At 43.0% G+C, this 22,198-nt stretch overlaps 1 protein-coding gene across 1 annotated transcript in view; it reads left to right on the top strand.

Annotated features, from left to right (window-relative positions):
* LOC126397210 (uncharacterized) overlaps nucleotides 1-22,198 on the top strand; it is a 45,858-nt gene that overhangs the window by 6,805 nt on the left and 16,855 nt on the right. Inside the window, exons 8-39 of the mRNA XM_050055809.1 lie at nucleotides 664-805; nucleotides 1,052-1,318; nucleotides 2,547-2,807; nucleotides 3,308-3,568; nucleotides 4,922-5,173; nucleotides 5,561-5,821; nucleotides 5,914-6,177; nucleotides 6,655-6,915; nucleotides 7,064-7,324; nucleotides 7,407-7,664; nucleotides 8,584-8,844; nucleotides 8,986-9,243; nucleotides 9,550-9,810; nucleotides 10,495-10,761; nucleotides 11,324-11,587; nucleotides 11,805-12,062; nucleotides 12,172-12,435; nucleotides 12,539-12,796; nucleotides 13,119-13,379; nucleotides 14,298-14,561; nucleotides 15,246-15,506; nucleotides 15,709-15,969; nucleotides 16,129-16,389; nucleotides 16,658-16,927; nucleotides 17,412-17,672; nucleotides 17,890-18,150; nucleotides 18,387-18,650; nucleotides 19,060-19,320; nucleotides 19,423-19,683; nucleotides 20,176-20,436; nucleotides 20,868-21,128; nucleotides 21,211-21,471. Of these exons, the coding sequence (XP_049911766.1) occupies nucleotides 664-805; nucleotides 1,052-1,318; nucleotides 2,547-2,807; nucleotides 3,308-3,568; nucleotides 4,922-5,173; nucleotides 5,561-5,821; nucleotides 5,914-6,177; nucleotides 6,655-6,915; nucleotides 7,064-7,324; nucleotides 7,407-7,664; nucleotides 8,584-8,844; nucleotides 8,986-9,243; nucleotides 9,550-9,810; nucleotides 10,495-10,761; nucleotides 11,324-11,587; nucleotides 11,805-12,062; nucleotides 12,172-12,435; nucleotides 12,539-12,796; nucleotides 13,119-13,379; nucleotides 14,298-14,561; nucleotides 15,246-15,506; nucleotides 15,709-15,969; nucleotides 16,129-16,389; nucleotides 16,658-16,927; nucleotides 17,412-17,672; nucleotides 17,890-18,150; nucleotides 18,387-18,650; nucleotides 19,060-19,320; nucleotides 19,423-19,683; nucleotides 20,176-20,436; nucleotides 20,868-21,128; nucleotides 21,211-21,471 (8,248 nt within the window). The remainder of the gene's footprint in view (nucleotides 1-663; nucleotides 806-1,051; nucleotides 1,319-2,546; nucleotides 2,808-3,307; nucleotides 3,569-4,921; nucleotides 5,174-5,560; nucleotides 5,822-5,913; nucleotides 6,178-6,654; nucleotides 6,916-7,063; nucleotides 7,325-7,406; nucleotides 7,665-8,583; nucleotides 8,845-8,985; nucleotides 9,244-9,549; nucleotides 9,811-10,494; nucleotides 10,762-11,323; nucleotides 11,588-11,804; nucleotides 12,063-12,171; nucleotides 12,436-12,538; nucleotides 12,797-13,118; nucleotides 13,380-14,297; nucleotides 14,562-15,245; nucleotides 15,507-15,708; nucleotides 15,970-16,128; nucleotides 16,390-16,657; nucleotides 16,928-17,411; nucleotides 17,673-17,889; nucleotides 18,151-18,386; nucleotides 18,651-19,059; nucleotides 19,321-19,422; nucleotides 19,684-20,175; nucleotides 20,437-20,867; nucleotides 21,129-21,210; nucleotides 21,472-22,198) is intronic.

Raw genomic sequence — 22,198 nt, 5'->3', positions numbered from 1 at the left:
CATAAAGTCTGGAAACGTGAGGCACATATCTAGTCTGCGCTGGCTCTGTCCGTAGCATAGCTGTATGACAAAAGTAGACGTAGCCACTGTGACGTCGCCTATAAGTTCGTGGACAACCGTTCTGAAGCCTTGAGTTTGGCATTTTGGCTGCTGCCATCTTGTTTGTTTGGAGCCAGAGGTGACCTTGTTTGGTTGAGAAGGTGGAGCTATGGACTGGTGAGGGGTGGATCTGACAAAGAACCTGAGGACATGGCTGTGGTAGTGACTTGTCAATCACAAGGTAGCCATGACCTCAAGCAAACCCTGCTTTATCGTCCATTTTACTATTAATTGAACCATAATTTACGAAATCAGCATCATGCTGTATTGAGGGAGACTTCAATGCAAATAGACTTCTTCTGGCCCCCTGCTGGCCATTACAAAAAATGCAGGTTTAAGGCATTCCCACATTGGCTTCACTTTCCAGACCTGGAGATAACCCCTTGGTCTGAGGGTAAAGCAAGCTAACTAGCTGCTGGCTGTAGCTTCATATTTAACATAACATGTGGTATCAATTTTCTCATCTGACCACTGACAAAAAATACATAAGCATATTTCCCAAAATGTTGAACAACCTGTAATTTACTGCACATATAAAATGCCTTGTGGTTTCTCTGTACCCAGGGAGTGGTCCAGGAGTGTCTGACTGAAGACAACTCCTGTTATTTCACACACACAGTGTGTGGACGGCATTATTACTTCACGGTCTACGCCATCACAGGACAGTGCAGAAGCCAGATTAGCTCTACTGTTGACATTCGAACAGGTATGACTACATTATCACACACACTTATCATTTTGCATCCATCCTCATGTGAGCGCCCTCTGGTGGATCCTGCTAAAGTCACATGCAACTGCTTTGTAACACCATCGGCAGTGACTTGGATGATCTATCCTATTACAAAACAACATTTTTTTTCAGCCCCTTTCAGCTTGCAATTTCCAGTTTTCATCTTTTATAAATTGCAAATAAAAACTAGAATTTAAGTAAAACAACTCTGCCTGTCTCCAGCACCCTGCATTCCTCAGAATCTGCAAACTTCAGCCGACTGCAACTCAGATGTTCTGCTCAGCAAGTGGGACCTCGCCGAGGGGGCTCTGCGCTACACTGTGGAGGCCTTCGGCAACAAGGGAAACAACAGCCACTACAACTGCAGCTCCATGTCCAACAGCTGCGCCATAGAGGGGGTCCACTGTGGAGAGTTCCTGACCGTCTACATCACAGCTTACGATGACGAATGTGCCAGCCCGAGGAACCTTGGGCCCGTGGCTCAGACAGGTGAGGAGATGCTGTTAGTGCCTGTTTATTAGATATCAACAGTGGTGGAAGAAGTATTTAGATCACTTTACTTATTCTGTAAGTATCAGCAAAATGTACTTAAAGTATCAAACATTCAGTAGCTACAGTAGCATAGCAGTGACTCCTGTTAGCGTTATGTTATTGTACATTAAATTATTAGTACTGACATATTAATGTGACAGCAGCATTTTGATGTTATCACTAGCAGTTCATTTGAACTATTATAAATACCGTTAAATGCTTGACTCTAATATAATCATATGTTCTTTATATAAAATCTGAATCTGTGAAGTACCTTACTTTACACACTGCTGTAAATATTGTATGTGGAAGTACTCAAAACACCTAAAAATCGTAAAGTACTTGATCACAGTTTACTACTGGATATAAGATATCTAATAAAAGGCCAAGAGGCAAGTTTACATAATTATTAAATTCTGTTTTAACAGTGACAAGAATAAAGTTATGAATATTCTTTCTGTATGAAAGTGGAAAAAAACAGATACTAAAAATTGACAGAAAATAAGGGAAATAGTAAAGTAGTCAGTTGACAAAAAGTAATTGTGACTATTTTGATAATTGATTAAGTGTGTAGGTAATTGTTAAAGTTAATTGTTTCTAGTTTCTTAAATGTTAAAGGTACAAATGTCCACTTTGAGTCAAGGATGAACTAACGCAAATTTGGTAGTTACTGTGTGGTCACTGTGACCCTGTTCACTGCATTCTTGTGAAAGCAAAGCACCTTGAAGGAATTTCTTCAGATTTTGCACAAACGTCCACTCAACTCAATGATGAACTGACTTGGTGGTCAAAGGTCTTGGTCACTGTGTGTCTGTCTCATTTTCTTGAACGTGATGTATGTAGAAGGCCCTGAGAGAATAACCTCAAATTCGGCACAAATTAATGAACATGACTTGTTTGCGGAGGCGTACAACCATGAGGTATTAAGTGTGGTATCATTATAAATGGGATATCTTTGGATTTTGGACTGTTCGTTGGATAAAACAAGCACTTTAAAGATCATTTCCTGATTTTTTTACAGAACAAACCAGTAATTTAAAAAAGAATAACTGGAATTGATGATCGAAATAACCTATAGTTTTAGTAGTTTTATCAAAGACAAAAAAAGTTTTAGAAGGGGACAGACTGGCATCCTCGATTTAATGGTGGAGTTTATTTTCATTTTAATCTGTCCTCTCTTCTCTAGTTCCATGCGTTCCTCGGAATATAACAGCAGTGAAGGAATGTGACGCCTCCTCCATCACAATGACATGGTTAATATCTGGCAGTTCGCTTTTCTACGTCGCCATGGCGAAGGACAGTAATGGCGTCATTCACAGCTGCAGCTCCATGGATCTGACATGTAAGATCATGGGCTTGACGTGTAGCACCAACTACACAGCGTACGTCATTGCCTCAAACTTCATCTGCAACAGCTCGAAGAGCGAGATGGTCACCATAGAGACAGGTACAGTGTAGCTGCTTGTTTTGGAATATATTACTGTAAAGCTGATTTGGTGTCCTTGAAATGAACAAAAGTGGGAGGAGGTACTTGCATCTTCCATCTGAAGGATGCTTTGAATCAATTAAGGTTTAAGATGTCAATAACTTTGTCTGGGCAAGCTTAACAAACCTGTATACACATTCTGTATTTTATTGTATGGGTTGACCACATTTCTGGATGATAATTTTCAAATCTTTAAACATTAGAAGGATGTAGGTATATCCTTTATTTACATATATATTCTATATATATATATATATATATATATATATATATATATATATATATATATATATATTCAGAGAGCACAGAGCAGTTTTTTAATATCTACCTTTTAAAATTGAGAATCTAAAGCTGCTAATTTCATGACTAAATTCTGTATCAGTGTTTTATTACATAACGTCCAAAGTCTAGTGATGTTTGGCTCCATTTTGCAAGTTAAATATCTCTTTGCCTTATTGCAGCTGCCTGCCCACCGAGTCACGTTACTACCTCCCTGGACTGTGCTGCCAATGAGGCTCTGATTTCGTGGCGTGGCCAGCCTGAGATAAACTCCTTCACCGCCACCATTGTGGATGAATATCAAGGACTTCTCAGCTGCAGCTCCACCAATACCACCTGCAGGGTACCTAACCTGAAATGTGGCCAGCTCTACACTGTCACCGTCAGCCACCATGATGGCGTGTGCCCCAGCATGCCCTCTGAGGCCTTCTACATGGAGTCTGGTAGGAACATGTTCTGCTTGAAATAAGTGATTTATATATATTAAACCCTCCCTTTGTGTCACTATATCGTCACTATGTCTTCAGTAAAACTCTGAAAATTGTTTAGAGGCTTTCAACAGCACAAATAGTTTAGAATATAGCTGCTTAGACAATGCAACCACCTTCAGGGGCGCCCAAAACATACAGATGAACTGTGCTGGTTGCAGTGGTGGAGGGAATACTGTATTCCTGTCCTGTACTTAAATGACGGTATCACACTGCGATGTAAAAACACTGCTTTTTTGCCACTGACAGGCTCAGATTGTTATTAAGTCCATAAGAACATTAAGGAAAGGATTCCTACAGAGACAGACCTTTTTGTCAAAGATTAAGATAACTTTTGTTTAACTAGAAACAGCCCTGAAATCGCCATCATCAAACCCACCAGACTCCATTTAAATAAACATTCATTTTAGCATGTATAGATCCAGCATATTTTCCCATCTATCTGGGTGAAGTAAGGGTTTATGTCAACAGTGGAAAGACAAAGATGTTTTTTGTTGGTTATATTTCATTTCTGGTGGTGACTTTAAATTAAGTGTCTTTTATGTTGATAAAATTACCGTTTATTTAAATGGGGTCTGGTGGGTGTGGCAATGGCAATTTCATGCTGTTTCTGGTTAAACAAAAAGGATCTTATTCTTCACTGTATGTTGGATACTACCTGATCAGCATTAAACAGCAAAAGACAGAGTTAGTGACCAGCTGGTGAATACAGTGAAGCATTCGGTGGCTCAGAAAAGACGTGTGAAAATTTATAGATTGATTTATTTGTCAGGTTGCCAGAAACATGACTCCAAATGAATACTATGTTGCGCCGTGCTGCTGGATGTGTAAATAGGCATGCGTGGAATCTCCATGCCAAGTCCATTGTAAGGTGATAATATGTCACGTTATGTTTACAGGGTGTAATGCTGCCCCCAAGTGGCCAGAAATAAATGAATGAATACAGGTTTAAGTTCAGCAGTTCAGCATTTTACATTCTTATAGCCTGAGAAGTTCTAAAATGGCCACTCTGTACAAAGGACAAACCCTTTAAAAACACAGCTCTGGTGCCACCATCAGGCCATACTTTGCATTATTTTCCTGGCTAGCAGGGATCTGAAAACAGCAAAACTTTTATTATTTATCCATCCTACATTTGTTTTCTGGTGTGTACTGTGCATTGCAGCCTGGCACCTAGTCTTGGTGTCATTAGCATTCAGACGTTCAAATCTCTGCTTTCCATTATTCCTAAACAAGGTGTCTAGATAAACCTGCATGTAGAAGTTCTGAGAGTCACATACTTTACCTTTCTGTCTTCTCTCTGTCTAGTTCCTTGTGGACCCAAAGTGGATGCTGACTTAGACTGTCAGTCACAACTTCTGACCCTCAGCTGGAACGCGTCAAATAATGTGGACGGCTATGAAACTCTGGTCACAAGCGGGGACAAGGAAATGTCCTACATCACCACAGAGCCTGGCCTGATGATCTCCACACTGGAGTGTGGCCAAGATTACACACTGAAAGTGATGTCCTTCAACAGCACCTGCGTCAGTCGACCGACAGAGTTATCTGTCAGGGAAAGTAAGAGAGCACTGTGACAAATGTGTTACGCTGTTCTTGTTAAGTCTTTCAACATACAGGAGGTGTCTGAAATCAATCATAAAACACTTGTAAATTATGTATCAGGCAAGTGTGGCCTGATATGAATGTGACTTAGTACATAGAAAATGTAAGGGAAATAGATTCATGACTTCACTGTGTTTTTGTCCCTCTGGATTTTTTAATACTCAGCTATAGTAATGTGTTAGTACGTTACATTTTTTCTAATCATATGATGAAAACAACATTTGTAAAGTGAGAACAAGCTTCCCTTTCCAGATGTGTGGGCAGTTGTGGTGCTTTTTGGTGATTTAAAATGAAGACAGTTGTTTAAAATACTGAGCTGATCAGAGGTTTTCCCTCCCCCAGCACCTTGTGTGCCCACTAATGTCACGGCGATGAAAAACTGTGGCGAGAGTTTTGCGAAAGTGACTTGGAGAGCAAGCCATGGTGCCCTACGCTACCAAGTAACTGCAGTGGATCAAGACGGAGAACACTTGCAGTGCTCTTCCAATGTGACGTCATGCATGTTGGAGGGCCTCATGTGCAGCCAGGTTTACAGAGTTGTGGTGACTGCCATGGACGACACCTGCACCAGCAACGAGAGCTCTGTGGAGACACTACAGACAGGTAGAGACAAGCGGGAAGCAATCCCTGAAATATGTGCATTCTCTCGCAGTCCAACTCATACCATCCTGATGTTCTGTGTCTTTCCTCTGCAGCGCCCTGCCCTCCCTCTCAGCTCAACGCCTCTCTAAACTGTGCCGACAACTCTGCCATGTTAACCTGGAGTAACAGCTCCAATACAGTGTCCTACACTGGCAAAGCAGTGAGCGCAGGTGGACACATTGTGACCTGCGACGCAGAAATGAACCTCGGTTGCCAGTTGGAGGATCTGGACTGTGGCACGGAGTACACCTTCACCGTGTCAGCCTCGGATGGCGAATGTGAAAGTCCTGACAGCGAGCCAGTCATCCATACAACTGGTGAGAGGGAGGAGCATCTAATCCTCATCAAAATCTCCTTTTTTACTTTTGTCTCTAGCTTTACCTAACAGCGCTTCTTCATCTTCCTTGCCTTTGCTGTTTTTATCCTCACTTTGCCTCTTTCTGGACAGGAAAAAACATGATTTTCCTCCTCTACCTCGTCCTTTCTACGAAAACCCCAAATCATAAAAGCATTTCTTGACAAAACAATATCAGCTCCGTAACAGTCAACTCACGATTTAGGACTTGGGACCTGAATTGGGACTTATGTGCAAAGCCTTGAGACTTACTTGTGACTTGCAAAACAATGACTTAGTTCCACTCCTGCTATTTTTTTAGACAATAATAAGGATTTTAGTATTGTATATCTGATTGCACTGTGGAGCTACTCTGCCCCCAAGTGGCCAAAAAACTAAATCTATTACTACAAGTCCTTTTTTGAACTACCACTGAGTCTCACTCTTTGCTTTCTGTCAGCCCCATGTGCTGTGGAGTCGATGCTCAACACCCTGAACTGTAGCACCAACGTACTGACCATCAGCTGGGACTCTGCATCTATGCCATTAAACTACAGTGTCACCGCCCTGGCCGGAGATGGCACTGCACTCCGCTGCATGACAGAGGATTCAAGTTGTACGATGACTAACTTACAGTGTGGACAGCAGTACAATGTGTCGATCAAAGCCATCAGCAGCACATGTGAAGGACACAGCAGCGTTATGGAGATTGTTAATTCTGGTATGTTTGTCAGTTGCCCCAGCAGAGCAGTGTGCTTTATATAAATACAAAAATGTAGCAAACTAAAAGACATGATCTGTTGATAGTAAAATGGTTTTCTCCTTCCTCCTCTTGTGCCTCTGCACCACCATCATCATTTCTCCCTCAGTTCCCTGTGTTCCGATGAACGTCCGAGGCATGGTGGAGTGCTCCACTAACACGCTCCAGGCGTCCTGGGATGCAGCTGCCGGCGCAGCGTCCTATGTCTCCATATTGAAAGGAGCAGGAGGTTTTTCTTCATCCTGCTCCACATCTGAGCAGAATTGCCTCTTCCCTGATCTGCAGTGCGCTCAGACATATATGTTTAGTGTGGTGGCCATGAACGACAGGTGTAACAGCTCTGAGAGTGCCATGATCTCAGCGACAACCGGTAAATGATACAAAATATGTATTTCTATCAGGTCATAATATGAATATGGTTGTAATGATTCATCTACCCCTTCCCTCTCTAGCACCCTGCGATCCTACAAATGTGACTGCTAACCTGCACTGCCTCTCGGGTGTGGTGACGGTAACTTGGGGGCCCAGTGCTGGGGCAAATCATTACACAGTCGTCGCTGAGGCCAGAGGACACATTGACTCCTGTGATTCCAGCGGCATGTCCTGTGAGCTGACCCAGCTGCAGTGTGGGGAGGACTACACTGTCACAGTGCTGGCAGGGGATGGGAAATGCAACAGCTCCATACATGCCAAAACTAATATAACAACAGGTAAAGATACTGTGAGAGTGAAGAGACTCTAGTTTTAGTTTTACTTGGAAGCCCAAGTGCAGATTATTTTAGGATATACTGAGTCGCCATATCCAGGTAATCATCACTGAATGTTGGATGGATATGTGACGTTTTATCCTGTTTTATTGAAATCATAATTTGTACGTGATGCTTCTCAATGCAGGACACGGTGAATTCATCTTTACAAAGGTGGTGCTTGTGTGCAGGGCTGAACAATGGTGTTTAGAAATATTGCTGTCACAGTTCCCCACAAATGCATCTCTTATCACTCTCAGAATAGCTTGACCTTAAATAATTTAAAAGAAGGTGTAGAAGATGGTGTTTATTTATTTTCTGTAAATTTTATTTACCAAAATAAAGGTCAAAATTATCTTTGACCTTTATTTGGTAAAAAAAAAAAAATTCTCTTCACAGCCAAGGATAAAACTCTGGTAAAGAAACAATAGAAATGTCAAACACATGGATTCTAAAAATACTAGATGTCAACTTTCCCCAGACTGTAAAAAAAAAACCCCAAAAACCCAAGGACACATGCTGACATTCTAATAGATAGCTTACATAACTGTTTTGAATGCAAAACCAGCATGACAGGTTTCCCCTTTTCAATTTAATGCCTCTTTAAATAAACAATTAATTTCATTTAATAATTGCACAGGAAAGGGGACATGAAACAGTCTGATGGTGTTAAAAATTGTGGCCAAAATAAAAAAAAACCCCAAATGTGCTCCTGTACGTAAAAGAAAATAAACAACGAACAACCTGTAACTCTCAGAGATGTGATGAGATTTAGTTCTGAGATGCATCTGTGTGTTAGGAGGAGGGGTTTTGTATTCTGTCTCTCATGTAAAAGAGTCCTCTGAAAGACTAATTTGTATCTATGTGACAATCCCCTGCCCAGCCCCCTGTGCTCCAGTGATCATGGACCACTCCTTGGACTGTGTTTCCAATCATGCCATGGTCACCTGGGTTAAGGATGAGGACGCCATGAACGTCACAGTCAGAGCAACTTCCAGTGGACACTCGACATCCTGCAGTTCCTCCACTAACAGCAGCTGTGTCCTGGACGACCTGCGCTGTGGAAACACCTACACTGTGCAGGCTGTTGCACGAGGAATCCAGTGTGATAGTGAACCCAGCTCCTCTTTCCAGATTGTCACAGGTAAGTTATAATTTAGAATAACTTTGTGTTAAGGCTGTTGCTTTGGGGCCACTTGATGTTAGCGGGTTGCGTGAAGTATTCACGAGGTATTCAAATATGAGTTGTTCAGGAACTGACTGTGTTCCCCTCTCACTCTCTCAGCGCCCTGTACCCCTGCAAACGTGGAGTACACATACTCCTGTGAGACTGGCATCGCCTTCCTGACTTGGGACGAGACTTTGGGAAGACAGAATTTCTACGCCAAAGTCTACTCTGGAGACGATATGGCCTCCTGCAGCACCACTGACACCAACTGCCCCCTACCCTCACTGCTCTGTGGTCGCCTGTACAAGGTGGACGTGATAGCTGTGGCTGACCACTGCAACAGCAGCGTGCCAGGGTCAACGAAAATACAGACAGGTAAGAGAGCGACGATTGGTTGTTTGTTCAATAACAGATGTTTCTGTGGGTTTACTCTCCACTCCACTCTAAACCAGTGTGTTTGTAATATTTGTCTTTTTAAATACATAGAATTTATAGTCCACTAACCATTTTGGGCATACGTGCCCTTTTTGAATGCCAGCAATGTATTTTTTAGTCATGCTATTTCAGGCATCTTTGATTTCCATATATTTGCGTATGCTATGAAGATCAATTAGCATACTGTTAAAACTTGGTGTATAATACCAAATTCTCCTACTGTTTCCCCTCTTGTTTTCCCATCAGCCCCCTGTGCGCCCATGAACGTCAGTGCCTCCCTGGTGTGTGACAACAACACGGCGGCGGTGAGCTGGGCACACAGCCCAGGCTCTGTTTCCTACACGGTGACGGCACAAGGCAGAGACGGTGATACCAAACAATGCACCACAAACACCACGAGTTGTCTCCTACCCAACATGCACTGCGCCCAGACCTACTTGATCACTGTTACCCCCTTCTCTGATCGCTGCCAGGGCTTCGACAGCTACACACACTCTTATGTTGCAGGTAAGGTGGAAAAATGCACTTTTACACACTTTGTAGTAGGAGCTCTGAGTTTGTCCTCAGTAGAACTCCATTGCAGTAATATACAACCAGATGCCAGTGGTGAAAAGTATTGAAGTACTGTATTAAAGTACAATTCAGGAGTACTGTACTATACTTACTGGAGTAATTGTTTGCTACTGTTTACTTCAACTCCACTACATTTAAGAGACAAATACTGAACTTTTTTACTCAACTAAATTGATGTAATAGTTTCTTCGCTGATTCTGATTGATGATACCAAATATAATCAAGAAATTAATAATAATGTATTATTATCAGTTAAAATAAAACTTTATTGATCCTCTGGGAAATGCGCAAGCCACCCAAAAGTGACTAAAGTTAGCTCGTCCTTTACCAGCTGCAACATTAAAGTGCAGTTAAATCCAATAATACAATATAATGTTATTCTGAAGTAGGCCATACTGCATAATGAGTACGTTTAATTTTAGTACTTAAAGTGTATTTTGATGCAAATACTTTTGTCCTTTTACTTAAGTAACATTTTGAATGCATTACTTTTATATCTGCATGTTTTCACTACTGCTTTTACAGGATTTAGTCTGTTTGCCACAGTTATAATTATTATATGAATGATTAAATATTAAAAGTGTTTCCCTCCTTCTCCCCTCCTCCTCTGTCATTCAGGCCCCTGTCCTCCCACCGATGTTCATGTGTCCCTGCAGTGTGACGGTAACGTGGGCCATGTGACGTGGAACGCTGCCCTACAAGCAGATCACTATGTGGCTACAGCGATACCATTTGCCATGGAGGAACACAATTACACCTGCACTTCCAACGGAACGGACTGCACCCTCACAGACATCCACTGTGGCGAGACGTCCGTAGTCACGGTGGTCACCGTAGAGAGGGGCTGCATGAGCGAGCCCAGCATGCCTTTTACTTTCCAGTCAGGTGAGAGAATGTATATGTAGATATTCAAGGAATAGTTTGATTTTTTTTTTCTTGCTGAAAATGAGATGAGAAGATCCATGTGTAAAGTTGAGACTGGGGACAGGAGGAGGTTAAAGGTGATTATTCACTTGTTGAAGAACCGTTGATTTGGGGTGACTACAAGGTGGTAATTAGTCAGTTTCGGAGTTGCTTGTTTGGAGTATATTTTAACTTTGGACAGAGCCAGACTAGGCGGCTCCACATGCTCCCAGTCTTTATGCTTAGCTAAGATCAGGGGTGTCCAGACTTTTCTGAATGAGGGCCTACCTGGGGGCCAGCTGTTTCTCACATCAGAGTGGTATTGATCTTCTAATCTAACTTTTCACAAGAAAGCAAGTAATTGTATCTCCCAAAATGCCCGTCTGGTCCTTTATATATGCTCTGTGTTGTATATAATGTTTTCAAAGTTGTGTAAAAATCAATAGCTCAATCAAATCAACATCTCATTGGATTAATTAAAAAGAAAATTTATTTAAATTAGCTGATTTACAACATTTTCAAAATGTCTTTCTCTTGTTCACAGTCATCTGCCCACCGATGAATGTGACTGGAGTGACAGCTTGCAACAACAATGACATCACAGTAAGCTGGGACCCGAGTCCTGAGAATGGTGTTGACTATTTTGTCCACTCAGAGGAAGATGGCGGGGCGAGTGTCAGCCTCTCCACAACCCAGACCTCCCATGTGCTCACCGGGCTGCAGTGTGGCGAGTTGTATACACTGACAGTTGCTGCCAGGGACAATGAGTGCACCAGTGTCCTCAGCAAGCCTATACAAACTGAAACAGGTTAATGTCTGGATGTATCTTTGTTGCTCACTTACAGTAATGCAGAGCTGTTACAATAAGAAAAGTCATTCTGAGAGTCCCAGTAATCAGTGGTCATTTCTCTAAGCTCACAAGTCTCTATAGTTTTCACTTCTAGCTCGGACTGTAAGTGCAGTTGTTTTGGCGTATTCCTCTGAGGAACAATGAATGATTTGTTCCTAAATCTCTTTCCTGCCAGCTCCGTGTCCTCCGACCAACCTGACTGCCAGAGCCGACTGTGGCACCAACATGGGAACGCTGACCTGGGCACCAAGTACCTACGCTATCTCCTACACAGCTACAGTGACTGGTACCCACGGCCATGTAGTTTCCTGTTCATCCAACACAACAACCTGCTCAGTAAGGCTGGATTGTGGACACCAGTACACTGCAGTTGTGGTTGCTTCCAGTGCGACGTGCAACAGCAGCACAGGAGCATCCTTAACTTTTGACTCAGGTAGAAAACACCTGCAGATGTCTGGATTGCACCCTCACTGTTTTTAAGCTCAAAACCAATGAATACATGATTAAAACAATCATGTCCTCCTCTTGCCCCCTTCCCACAGCTCACTGTCTGCCTGACAGGGTGGAAGCAGACTTGGACTGCAATGCCAACTCCTTTGCGGTGCAGTGGCGGGCGTTCATCGGCGATGTCGGCTCTTACTCTGCAATTGCCATTGGCAGCGACAACACCCGTGTTACCTGCGACTCCCCTAACACAAACTGTAACATCGAGAACCTAAAATGTGGCCTCACCTACAGCATCGCCGTCACTTCATCATCAATCGACTGTGGCACCATTGAGGGCTCCGACTACAGCATGCAGTCAGGTAGCAAAAGACTCTAAATGTAAACTCACATCTCCTCATTCTTTCTTGTCACCAATTTTTCTCACGACCCAACTCTTTTATTCATCCGCCTCTTCACTCTCAGCACCCTGTAAACCAGAAGAGGTGATGGTAGATCTGCAGTGCAGCACTAACATGGCATTGGTGACCTGGGGAAACTCGGGGCCGGACCAGACCCAGGTGGTGACAGCGGTGGACAGCAGAGGGATGACCACCACCTGCAACTCCAGCAGCTCCAACTGCACCTTCGACCAGCTGACCTGCGGGGAGAGCTACGTTATCAGTGTGGTCGGTCACACAAATTCATGCAGCAGTGAACCAGCTGTTGCAAATGTCAAAACAGGTACAGGTACTTTAGGATAGAATAATGAAAGCTGGTGTGGGAACCCTGTCCTGGTATTGTGCATGCTGGCCCACTGTCATGACTTACAGGGAGAGACTGGAAAGAACTGAGCCATCATTAATGTTATTAGAAACACCTGTGCTTATTTTGACCACCACTGAGAAGGCCTACTTTACTTAAGTACAGTAAATATACTGAGTTGCTCTCCACCATAAAAGCTGGCAACATATTACAAGCTTAATTGATGAAGGAAATAATTGTGTTCAGTGCTGACAGAAGACTGAGCTGAAAGTAACACTGCCTCTGTCTCTCCCTCCACCAGCTCCGTGTGCTCCCACCCACCCCACTGCACGAGTGGACTGCCAGACTGGTATCACCTTTGTGACGTGGGACTCAGCACTTGGTGCCACATCTTACACCGTCTATGCTCGGGGAAGTCTGGGCCACAACGATGAATGTAACAGCACGGACACCAACTGTAATTTCCTCAACCTGGCGTGTGGGCAGGACTACAATATTTCAGTGGTGGCTCGTCATGAGTCCTGCGTCAGTTTGGTCAGCGAGTCCATCAGCGTCACCACAGGTAAGAAAACAAAAGCAGACCAGCTGACCAATTGAAGGTGCCATCAGTTTTATTTTACCGTCTCTTTGAACAACATAACAGAATATATGAGCAGAGTTTTGCTGAATTGTTGCTGATCAGTTGCTGATGACCCATAACATGCTCAAGCATTATGATGAGGCACAGCCCCAGTGTTTTTGCTGCAACTGCTCAAGACTCCCAGCCACCCTGAACTATTCACCATATGCTACAGTATGCACTTGGCATTGTCTCTGTGTAAGCTTTTCAGCATTGTGGAATGAAACTCCTGATGCAGAGTTGACATTACCTCTGACAGGGAAGCAGTCTACGACCTTCTCACAGCGGCCTTATGCTCAATGTGATGCACTGATGGCCATTTGTCAGGATTAAAATACAGTCTAAGGATTTATTCCTGTTACTGTACGAGCGCTGTGACATCACTTTATCTGACAAATTGTCTTGGATGAAAACTTGCCAGCATAAAATAACATTAAGTAGATATGCAGCCTGTGTATCATTTTTTTTTTGTCACCTACCTTTAATAAGATACAGCAACCTTTAAAAAAAAAAAAAAAACACAAAAAAACATTAAGGGTTGTGCAGGAAGACAGATTTGGCAATGTTGTTGTTTCTCATGGCTGCCACTAGGTGTCACTTAAGAACCATATTTTGTAAGTTGCACTTTTTAAGTGTCAGAGGCATGAGAAGTTCTCATTAAACCCATTTAAAATCCAGTTACGAATCAACAGAAGCAACTACACTTGACAGACAGGATTTTCATGTGACAATGCTTCCAACAAATCTAAACATCTTCAACATCTATTTTGTATTTAACAGAGCATAAATTTGACTGCACAATGCACGCCCACATTACCTTCTGTCTAAGTGGTTTCCCTTTCTACATCCCTCTCTGTCTAGGTCCTTGCCCTCACAGTGGTCTACAGGCTACTCTGGACTGTGACACCAACACAGCTGTTGTGCACTGGACTCCGGGCAGCGGCATCCTCTACTACAACGCCTCGGCCGATGCCTTTGACATCGTACACCAGCAGACCTGCTCCACCAATGGTTCCTCCTGCAACATCACCTCTCTGCGTTGCGGGGAGAGCTACAGGGTGAGCGTCAGCGGACAGGGACAGAACTGCCCCAGTCCTGCCCAGGACTGGCACAGAATCAACACAGGTAACTTGGCTGTTTGTTAATTACTTTTAGATTTTTGTTTCAAATGTTTTTCTGTTTTTTTCTTTAATGAATTATTTCAACTATTTATTAGGGGTGGAGGAATAACTGATACAGCATAGTATCGTGATATTTTTGTGTGGCAATAACGTATCGTCACACAGTACCAAGTATCCATTTTTTTATTATATGAATTATTAATATTACCCATACAAGTTAAACTTTAGGTAGCCTTTTTCAGTCCACTGGATACATTTCACTTAAGTAATTTGCGTTTGTTTATTTTTTTACATTTATTATTTACCATTTATCCATCACTTTTGCCCGACTATTTCAAATGCTAAGCCATTATTTTGACCAATTTTTTCAGCTATTTATAAATTACTTTTAATGAACAATTTTTAATTATTTTAGCTGTTTCCATATTTTTATCCAACTACTTTAACTGTTCATAAATCATGTTTACACTACTATTTAGACCATTTATCCAGTACTATCTACACAACTCCTCCCCTTGCTTGCTAACCACTGTTAAAATGAAGTATATCAAGTAAACATTTTGTAATTGTACATCATGAAAGTAAGTAAATCGACAGCAACAGAAAAAAAACACCTTCTCAGCACTCTTTTAATGCACGTAATGATGCATGTAAGTGATGACTCAGCAATTGTCCCTCACTCCTGCAGCTCCCTGCCCTCCAACCCAGCTGAGGGTTGACTCCTCCTGTGAGTCAAACGACATCTCGGTGTCATGGCAGGCCTCGCAGGGCTCCGTCTCCTACATGGCTGTGGCTATGGATGCACAGGGTCGCTGGTGGTCCTGTAACACCACCAGCACCACCTGCCAGATATCCAGGCTGCTCTGTGGACAGCAGTACAAGGTTTATGTTGCAGGTGTCGATGAAAACTGCATCGGAGCCAAGAGTGATGTTCAGGTGATTCATACTGGTAGGTATTTAAACCCAAGTCATGTTTGGTTTGTCTATGATCACTTTAGTTTATCTTATTCACATGTCCTGTTCTCCAGTTTTTACATATCACCCACCCTCATTAGAGCCACTACATTTGGCTTTACAAGCACATCAGTATCTTCCTCCATCAAATCTGTGACCTTACAGCTGTTTTCTCTTTGCTCTCTCTTGCTCTCCAGCTCCGTGTGTGCCACAGAACATACAAAACGACCTTGAATGTCTGTCCGGTGTCCTCAACGTAACCTGGCAGTCGATGGGTAACTATTCCCATTTCCGTGCCTCCGTGGTGAGCAGCAAAGGTCATGTCAGCATTTGCCAGACGAACAAGCATCACTGCGTAGTGCGCAACATGCAGTGTGGCCTGACCTACAACGTTACAGTGGTGGCCCAAGATGAGGCCTGTAACAGCTCCCACAGCCCCACAGAGCAGGTCCTTACAGGTAGGTTAAACTCCAGGTGACAGTTACAACACATCTGATCACAAAGAAATAGAGGTATAAAGGTGTAAACCTTACATGAGAAAGGTTTACATGCATTAGTTTTACTGTCCTCTTTTATTCTCACCTCGACTCTCCCTCTCCTTCCTCTCCTTCTTTCAGCTCCCTGCCCTCTTCTTACCTTTCTCCCCGCTGTCAACTGTTCCACTGGTGATGTATCTGTAACCTGGAGCAACAGCGTGGCGGGGGTCAACTACATGGTGTCGGCTGTTGACGCCGCAGGTTGGAAACACAACTGCAGCAGCAGAAACAGTGGTTGTGATCTTAGCATGCTGGAGTGTGGGACGGAGTACAACGTCACCATCACACCATCCAGGGACGGATGTGTGGGCAGAGACAGCCCTACAAAAATGATCAAAACAGGCAAGGATCAATAATATTTTAGTTTTACGTGAATAAAGAGGCTGATGTATACTTTTGTGTACGAATACTGCTCTTTGATTTTTCTGTTCTGTCCAATTATATTTTCATTTTACTTTTTAAAAAAATCTATTCATGTCTTTTTATTCAACTTTGTGTCGCTGCATATTTATTGAATACATGTATAGTACTTTGAATTACCTTATTGTTGCTTATCTTGCTTTACAAGAATGCAAGATGCACAACTTATTTTCTGACCCCTTACCTCCAGTTCCCTGCGTACCTCACCTGTCTGACGTGGAGATCGACTGCCTGTCCAACTCGGCCTGGGTGATGTATAACGAGTCCGCCGGGGCTGAGGACTATGTTGTCATGGCGACAGACAGCCAGGGTGACATGGTGACATTCGAGTGCAACTCCGCATCAGACGGGATGTGTGCCCTGCCGCCACTGGTATGCAGCCAAAACCTCACCTTCACCCTCAAGGCCCGAGACCAACAGTGCTCCAGTGCACCCAGCAATGCTGTCACAGCCGAGACTGGTAAGTGAAAAATACAGTCAAACTATAAATATGAAAAAATACTGAAATCAATATTTATCATTTTAAAAACAAGGAAACAGAAAGTCACTTATATAACACAAATGTATTGTGCTGTAACTGCTGATAACGTCAGTGTCCTCAAAGCATTATGAATGGCTTTGGTTTAATATAGTGGTTTTAGAAGTATACATGAGAAATATATTAGCTACCCTTAGGGTGCAGTGGCTGCTCTGAAAAAATCAGTGAAGTATTCACTAAACAAGCGTTCATGAGGGGTTTTAGATAAAATGTGTTATTTTTTACACTATAGTTTAACGTGGTTTAAAATATTTCGCCCCTAATAGCATCTTAATTTGTTGCATTTGCATCTGATTCATGTACCCTGGCTTAAGGTTCTTGGTTTTTGTAGTATAAGTACAGATCCAAGGGCGCCAGTCAGGAAGTTTATTGTAAATTGTACCTCACAGTGCTTCTCCTTCCCCAGCTCCCTGTCCTCCTGAGGACATAGAGAAATCAGTGAGCTGTGACAACCGCACAGTCAGCATTGCCTGGGCGGACGTCCCTGGCGCAGTAACGTACACGGCCACGCTGGAGCAGATAAATGGAGGCACTTCCTGCTGCACCACGTCAGACACCGGCTGTGACATCACTGATCTACCATGTGGAGAAATGTACATTTTGTTTGTAATGGCTGAGGGACGAACATGCAACAGCACCCAGAGCGAAGGGGACATTGTCAGGACAGGTGTGGTATATACTGTACATGTCACACACAAACACACACACACACACACACACACACACACACACACACACACATACACACACCTATTTCAGAAATTTTGACAATAAATACGATCAGATAATAAAATAATCGCAGCTGCAGTGTTCAGGATTTATGAAATAAACAATTAGAATAAAGAAATCCTGCAATAAATGTCCTTATCGACCTCTCCCTGCAGTGCCATGCGTTCCCCAGGACCTCAAAGCCAGCCTGAGCTGCAGGGACAATGTGGCCTCCATGACGTGGAACCAAAGCAGAGGAGGACAGCTTTACCGAGTGAGGGCTGTGGGAACTGATGGCCACGTGGATGAGTGCAGCTCCCACGAGAACCAGTGTGATCTAACAGGTCTGCACTGTGGACAGCATTACACGGCTACTGTGATGGCAGAGGACCAAGACTGCCAGAGCAAACTGAGCGACAGTGTGACAATCAGGACTGGTATGTAAAGACATTCACTGTATGTGTCCATGAATTCTGAAATACTATTATTTACACACTGTCACAAGGAACATAAATTATCCAGAGCTGTAACAAACAAATTATTCTCAAACATAAATCGGTAAATCAAAAATGCCACCTTTATGCTTGGAATTTCACATTTTCTGTTCATGAAGTTTTTGCTGGTAGTGCTCAATTCTGTTTCTGTACACCACACCTTTATCTCTTCTCACTAGTGCCGTGCACACCTGAAAACGTGTCCGCTATGGTGGACTGTGAGGACAACACTCTGAATGTGTCCTGGTCTGAGAGTTTAGGAGCTGACTCCTATATCGCCACAGTGCAGGACAGCAATGGTCGGACCACAACCTGCTGGGGCACGACCGAGGGCTCCTGCAATATCACAGGACTCGGCTGTGGTCAGATCTACCATGTGTCTGTGGTGTCCTCCGATGGATACTGCGACAGCCCACCCACTGATGTGGTTGAAACACCTTCAGGTAGGACAGAGAGCTAGGTGATGGACATGTATAGTAAGGATGGAGGCTAGAATCAGATTAGGAACAGGTTTTAAGAAACCAAGAGAGAGTGCTTCATGCTTGAAATAAAGGCTTTCATAGTTTACCATTAGAGATTCTTTGACCCTTTTAGAATTATGAAAGCCTTTCATCATCTCAAATTTTATTCTCAACTAAGATTTAATCTTGCTGAAATTCTACTAAATTTAATGAAAATACGTGCTTTTAAACCCTTTGTTTTGCTTTGTAGTAACACAAACTACAGTCATTTATCATCATTAACAACCTTGACTTTCTTCTATAATTCTTTATAGACACTGGGCCAATGTAGTTTTAATTTAGATTTAATTTAAATCAAATAAAATCATGACTGTCTTCCCTGTCCTCCCAGTTCCCTGTAAGCCGAGACATATTGAGGCAGTGATGGACTGCCTCATACAGATGGCCACGGTATCATGGTACCCAAGTGATGGAGCTCTGTCGTACATGGTCATGGCCACCACCGCGTCAGGTGACTCTGTCACCTGTGAAGCAAACAACACCCACTGTGAACTGGAAGGGCTGCTCTGTGGCCAGAGCTACTCCATCTCTGTGACAGCTGTGGGACAGACCTGCAGCTGCATCGCTCACATGACAGGACAGCTGGACACTGGTGAGTGATGGCACCAGGGTTGAAGTTCCCCTCTGCTCAGTAATGTGTTTTAATTATTGTCACCTCACTTAGTTCTATTAACTCATCAACACTTTCTTCCAGAGCCGTGCATCCCTGAGCACATCAGCACTCAGTACAGCCCGACGATCGGCCAGGTGCTCTGGGACATGACCCCTGGTGCCGACTACTACACAGTTGAAGGGGTGACAGAGCAGGGCCTGATGGTCTCCTGCGTCACCAACGACACCTACTGTCCCATGTACAACATGGAATGTGGCCAGATGTACAGCATCAACGTCACGGCACATAATCACGTGTGCAAAGACGTGTCCACCTCGACGGAACCGGTTGCAATTACGACAGGTGAGAAAGCACGTTAATAAAAGATGCATCTTTGCGCTTGAGAGGTTCTTAACAGTCGGAGGACTTTCTTTGATGGTGCCAGTGTTGATTGTGTCACTATTGACAAGATGAAGGTTGAGCCTGAAAACTTTTAACTTATTAATTAATATGTACAGAAAAATAATCTTGTTGTTTAAGTCAGTTTTCATGTGATAGTAAAGCAAATATCTGGTTTTGGATATATGGTCAGACAAGCCAGGACATTTAAGAGCATCACCTTCAGATGTTTTTCACTGAAATGATAAAACAGTTATTTGAGGAAACAATCTGCACATTAAGCTATATAGAAATTAACACTAAGTTGCAGCCCTAGGACAAAATAAGTGGATGTAAATGTGATTCATGTGTCACTTTTGACATGTTTTCAGTATCTGTTGATGTAATATCATGTTTCAAAAGTATTAAAAATAAGAAGATTGTAAGAACCTGTTCTGCCTCTTTTTCTGCCCTCAGAGCCTTGCCCACCCGAAAACGTGCAGACCAATGTGAATTGCCAGAACGACATGGGAATCGTGTCGTGGGAGGCCAGTTATGGTGCTGTGGCTTACGAGGTTCGTCTCGCTGGGCGTGACGGCCACTCTGTGTCCTGCTACAGTACAGACCCTTTCTGTAATGTAGAAGGCCTCCACTGTGGAATCATCTACTACACCAATGTCATCGCCATCGGAGAGATTCTCAACAGTAGCATCTCCACTACTGTCCTGCTCATCTCAGGTATGGTGACATGGTATGCAGTGACAATGGAGACATACAAAATAAAAATTGGCTTTGTAAATAATTTGAGGAAGGAAGTACACTCAACGCAACTGTGTATCCTCAAGGATACATTTGTTTGTGAGAAACCGTAAATGTAAACCTTTTTTAAATTCTGATGCTGGGTATCAATACACCTACACCACCCACGAAATTAGGAAATGACCCTCAAGAGCAAAACGCAATCTTTAAACTGAAATGAGCAAAGACAGCTGATGCCAAAAAACTTTAACATATTGTGCAGTTTACTGACTTTTTTTTCAACTAGTAAGACCTAGATTTTGGGACTTGTTTTCTGAAATAAAGAGAGTGAAGATCATAACAGCTTCAACATGTGATCAGTGACATTGCATCCATGTCTTGTAATGTCCATCCGTCCCCTCTGTCTCTAGCTCCCTGTGCAGCTGAAAATGTAGCAGCCTATTTGGATTGCGACAACAACACAGCCAAAGTCTCCTGGAGCTCGGCCGATGTAGGAAACTCCTACATGGTGTCCGCTGTAGGAAATCATGGCTACTTGGCTTCATGCGAGTCTGATGAGCAGATGTGTTATTTGACGGAGCTGCAGTGCGGTCAGACGTATAACGTCAGCCTCACAACCATCAGCGAACACTGCCAGACTGAGACACACGCTGATGTCACCTTCAGCACACGTGAGTTGAGCAACATCTCATCCCAGAGTAGTTTGAATCCAGTGAATGAGATCACTGATACTAAACTGAACATGTTGTCCAGGGCCCTGTAAACCTCTGCGCGTTGGAGTGGACCTGCAGTGTGGGACGAGTACAGCCAACATGTACTGGGAGGAAAGAGAGGAGGTGGAGCTTTACATGGCGACTGCCACCTGCAGCATGGGAATGACTCTATGGTGCAACTCCACCAACTCCACCTGTCAGTTCTCCAACTTGCGCTGCGGGGAAACCTATGAATTCTCTGTAACTGCGTACAGTAACATGTGCTACAGTGAAATCAGCAGCACTGTGGAGATTCAGACAGGTAAGGAACATTGTTATCAACCAATTAACTAGTAACGTAATTTATTGACTGATTAAGAAATTTGGTTTTAGTTACATATAAGCTATTTTGGATTAGTAGGACCTGACAAATACAAAAACTGAGACACTATCAACGATAATAATGTCCCAGTGTCCTCAAACGAGAAGACAATTAAGCCCCACTGCCCTTCAATGAGCTGATAATAAATTTCCAATGTCCTCATACAAGTACTTTCTAATTAACAGCATCTTTTCTTGTTACTGTTGCTAAAATTGGTAAAGTTTGTATGGCATATCAAACTACAACAGTTATTATTCATAGATTAACAAATTTCAACCATTAAATTTGATCAGGCTTTGTATGTTGTCCACTGTTGTGTCGGGATCAGCTGCAGACTGACTTGGCAGAGACAGCTACCATCTTGTTTTTTCATAGATTAGTGTATTGTGGTCTTGCTGCCACTAGATGGCACAAAAAAGTGTCCACAAACAAGGACAACAGGTCTAAGTTAAGCAGAATGAAGGAGAAGGTCCAGTAAATCCAACATGTACGACACAGGGGTGTAACAGAGGAATTGATTCAAGTAATTCCTGAAAGAAAAATACAACAAATTTACATATTTTAAATGTTGATAATTGTTTGTTGGTTTAGTCGTCTATGATAGTAAATTTAATACTGCTTGTTTTTGTTGGTGCTGAATCTCATTGTACATCTAGAGTGACAATAA

The sequence above is a fragment of the Epinephelus moara genome, chromosome 10 (genome assembly GCF_006386435.1).
Source record: "Epinephelus moara isolate mb chromosome 10, YSFRI_EMoa_1.0, whole genome shotgun sequence".
NCBI classification, from domain to species: Eukaryota; Metazoa; Chordata; class Actinopteri; order Perciformes; family Serranidae; genus Epinephelus; species Epinephelus moara.
The sequence above is the reverse complement of the archived record's forward strand: the minus strand, read 5'-3'. Positions and strand labels throughout refer to the sequence as shown.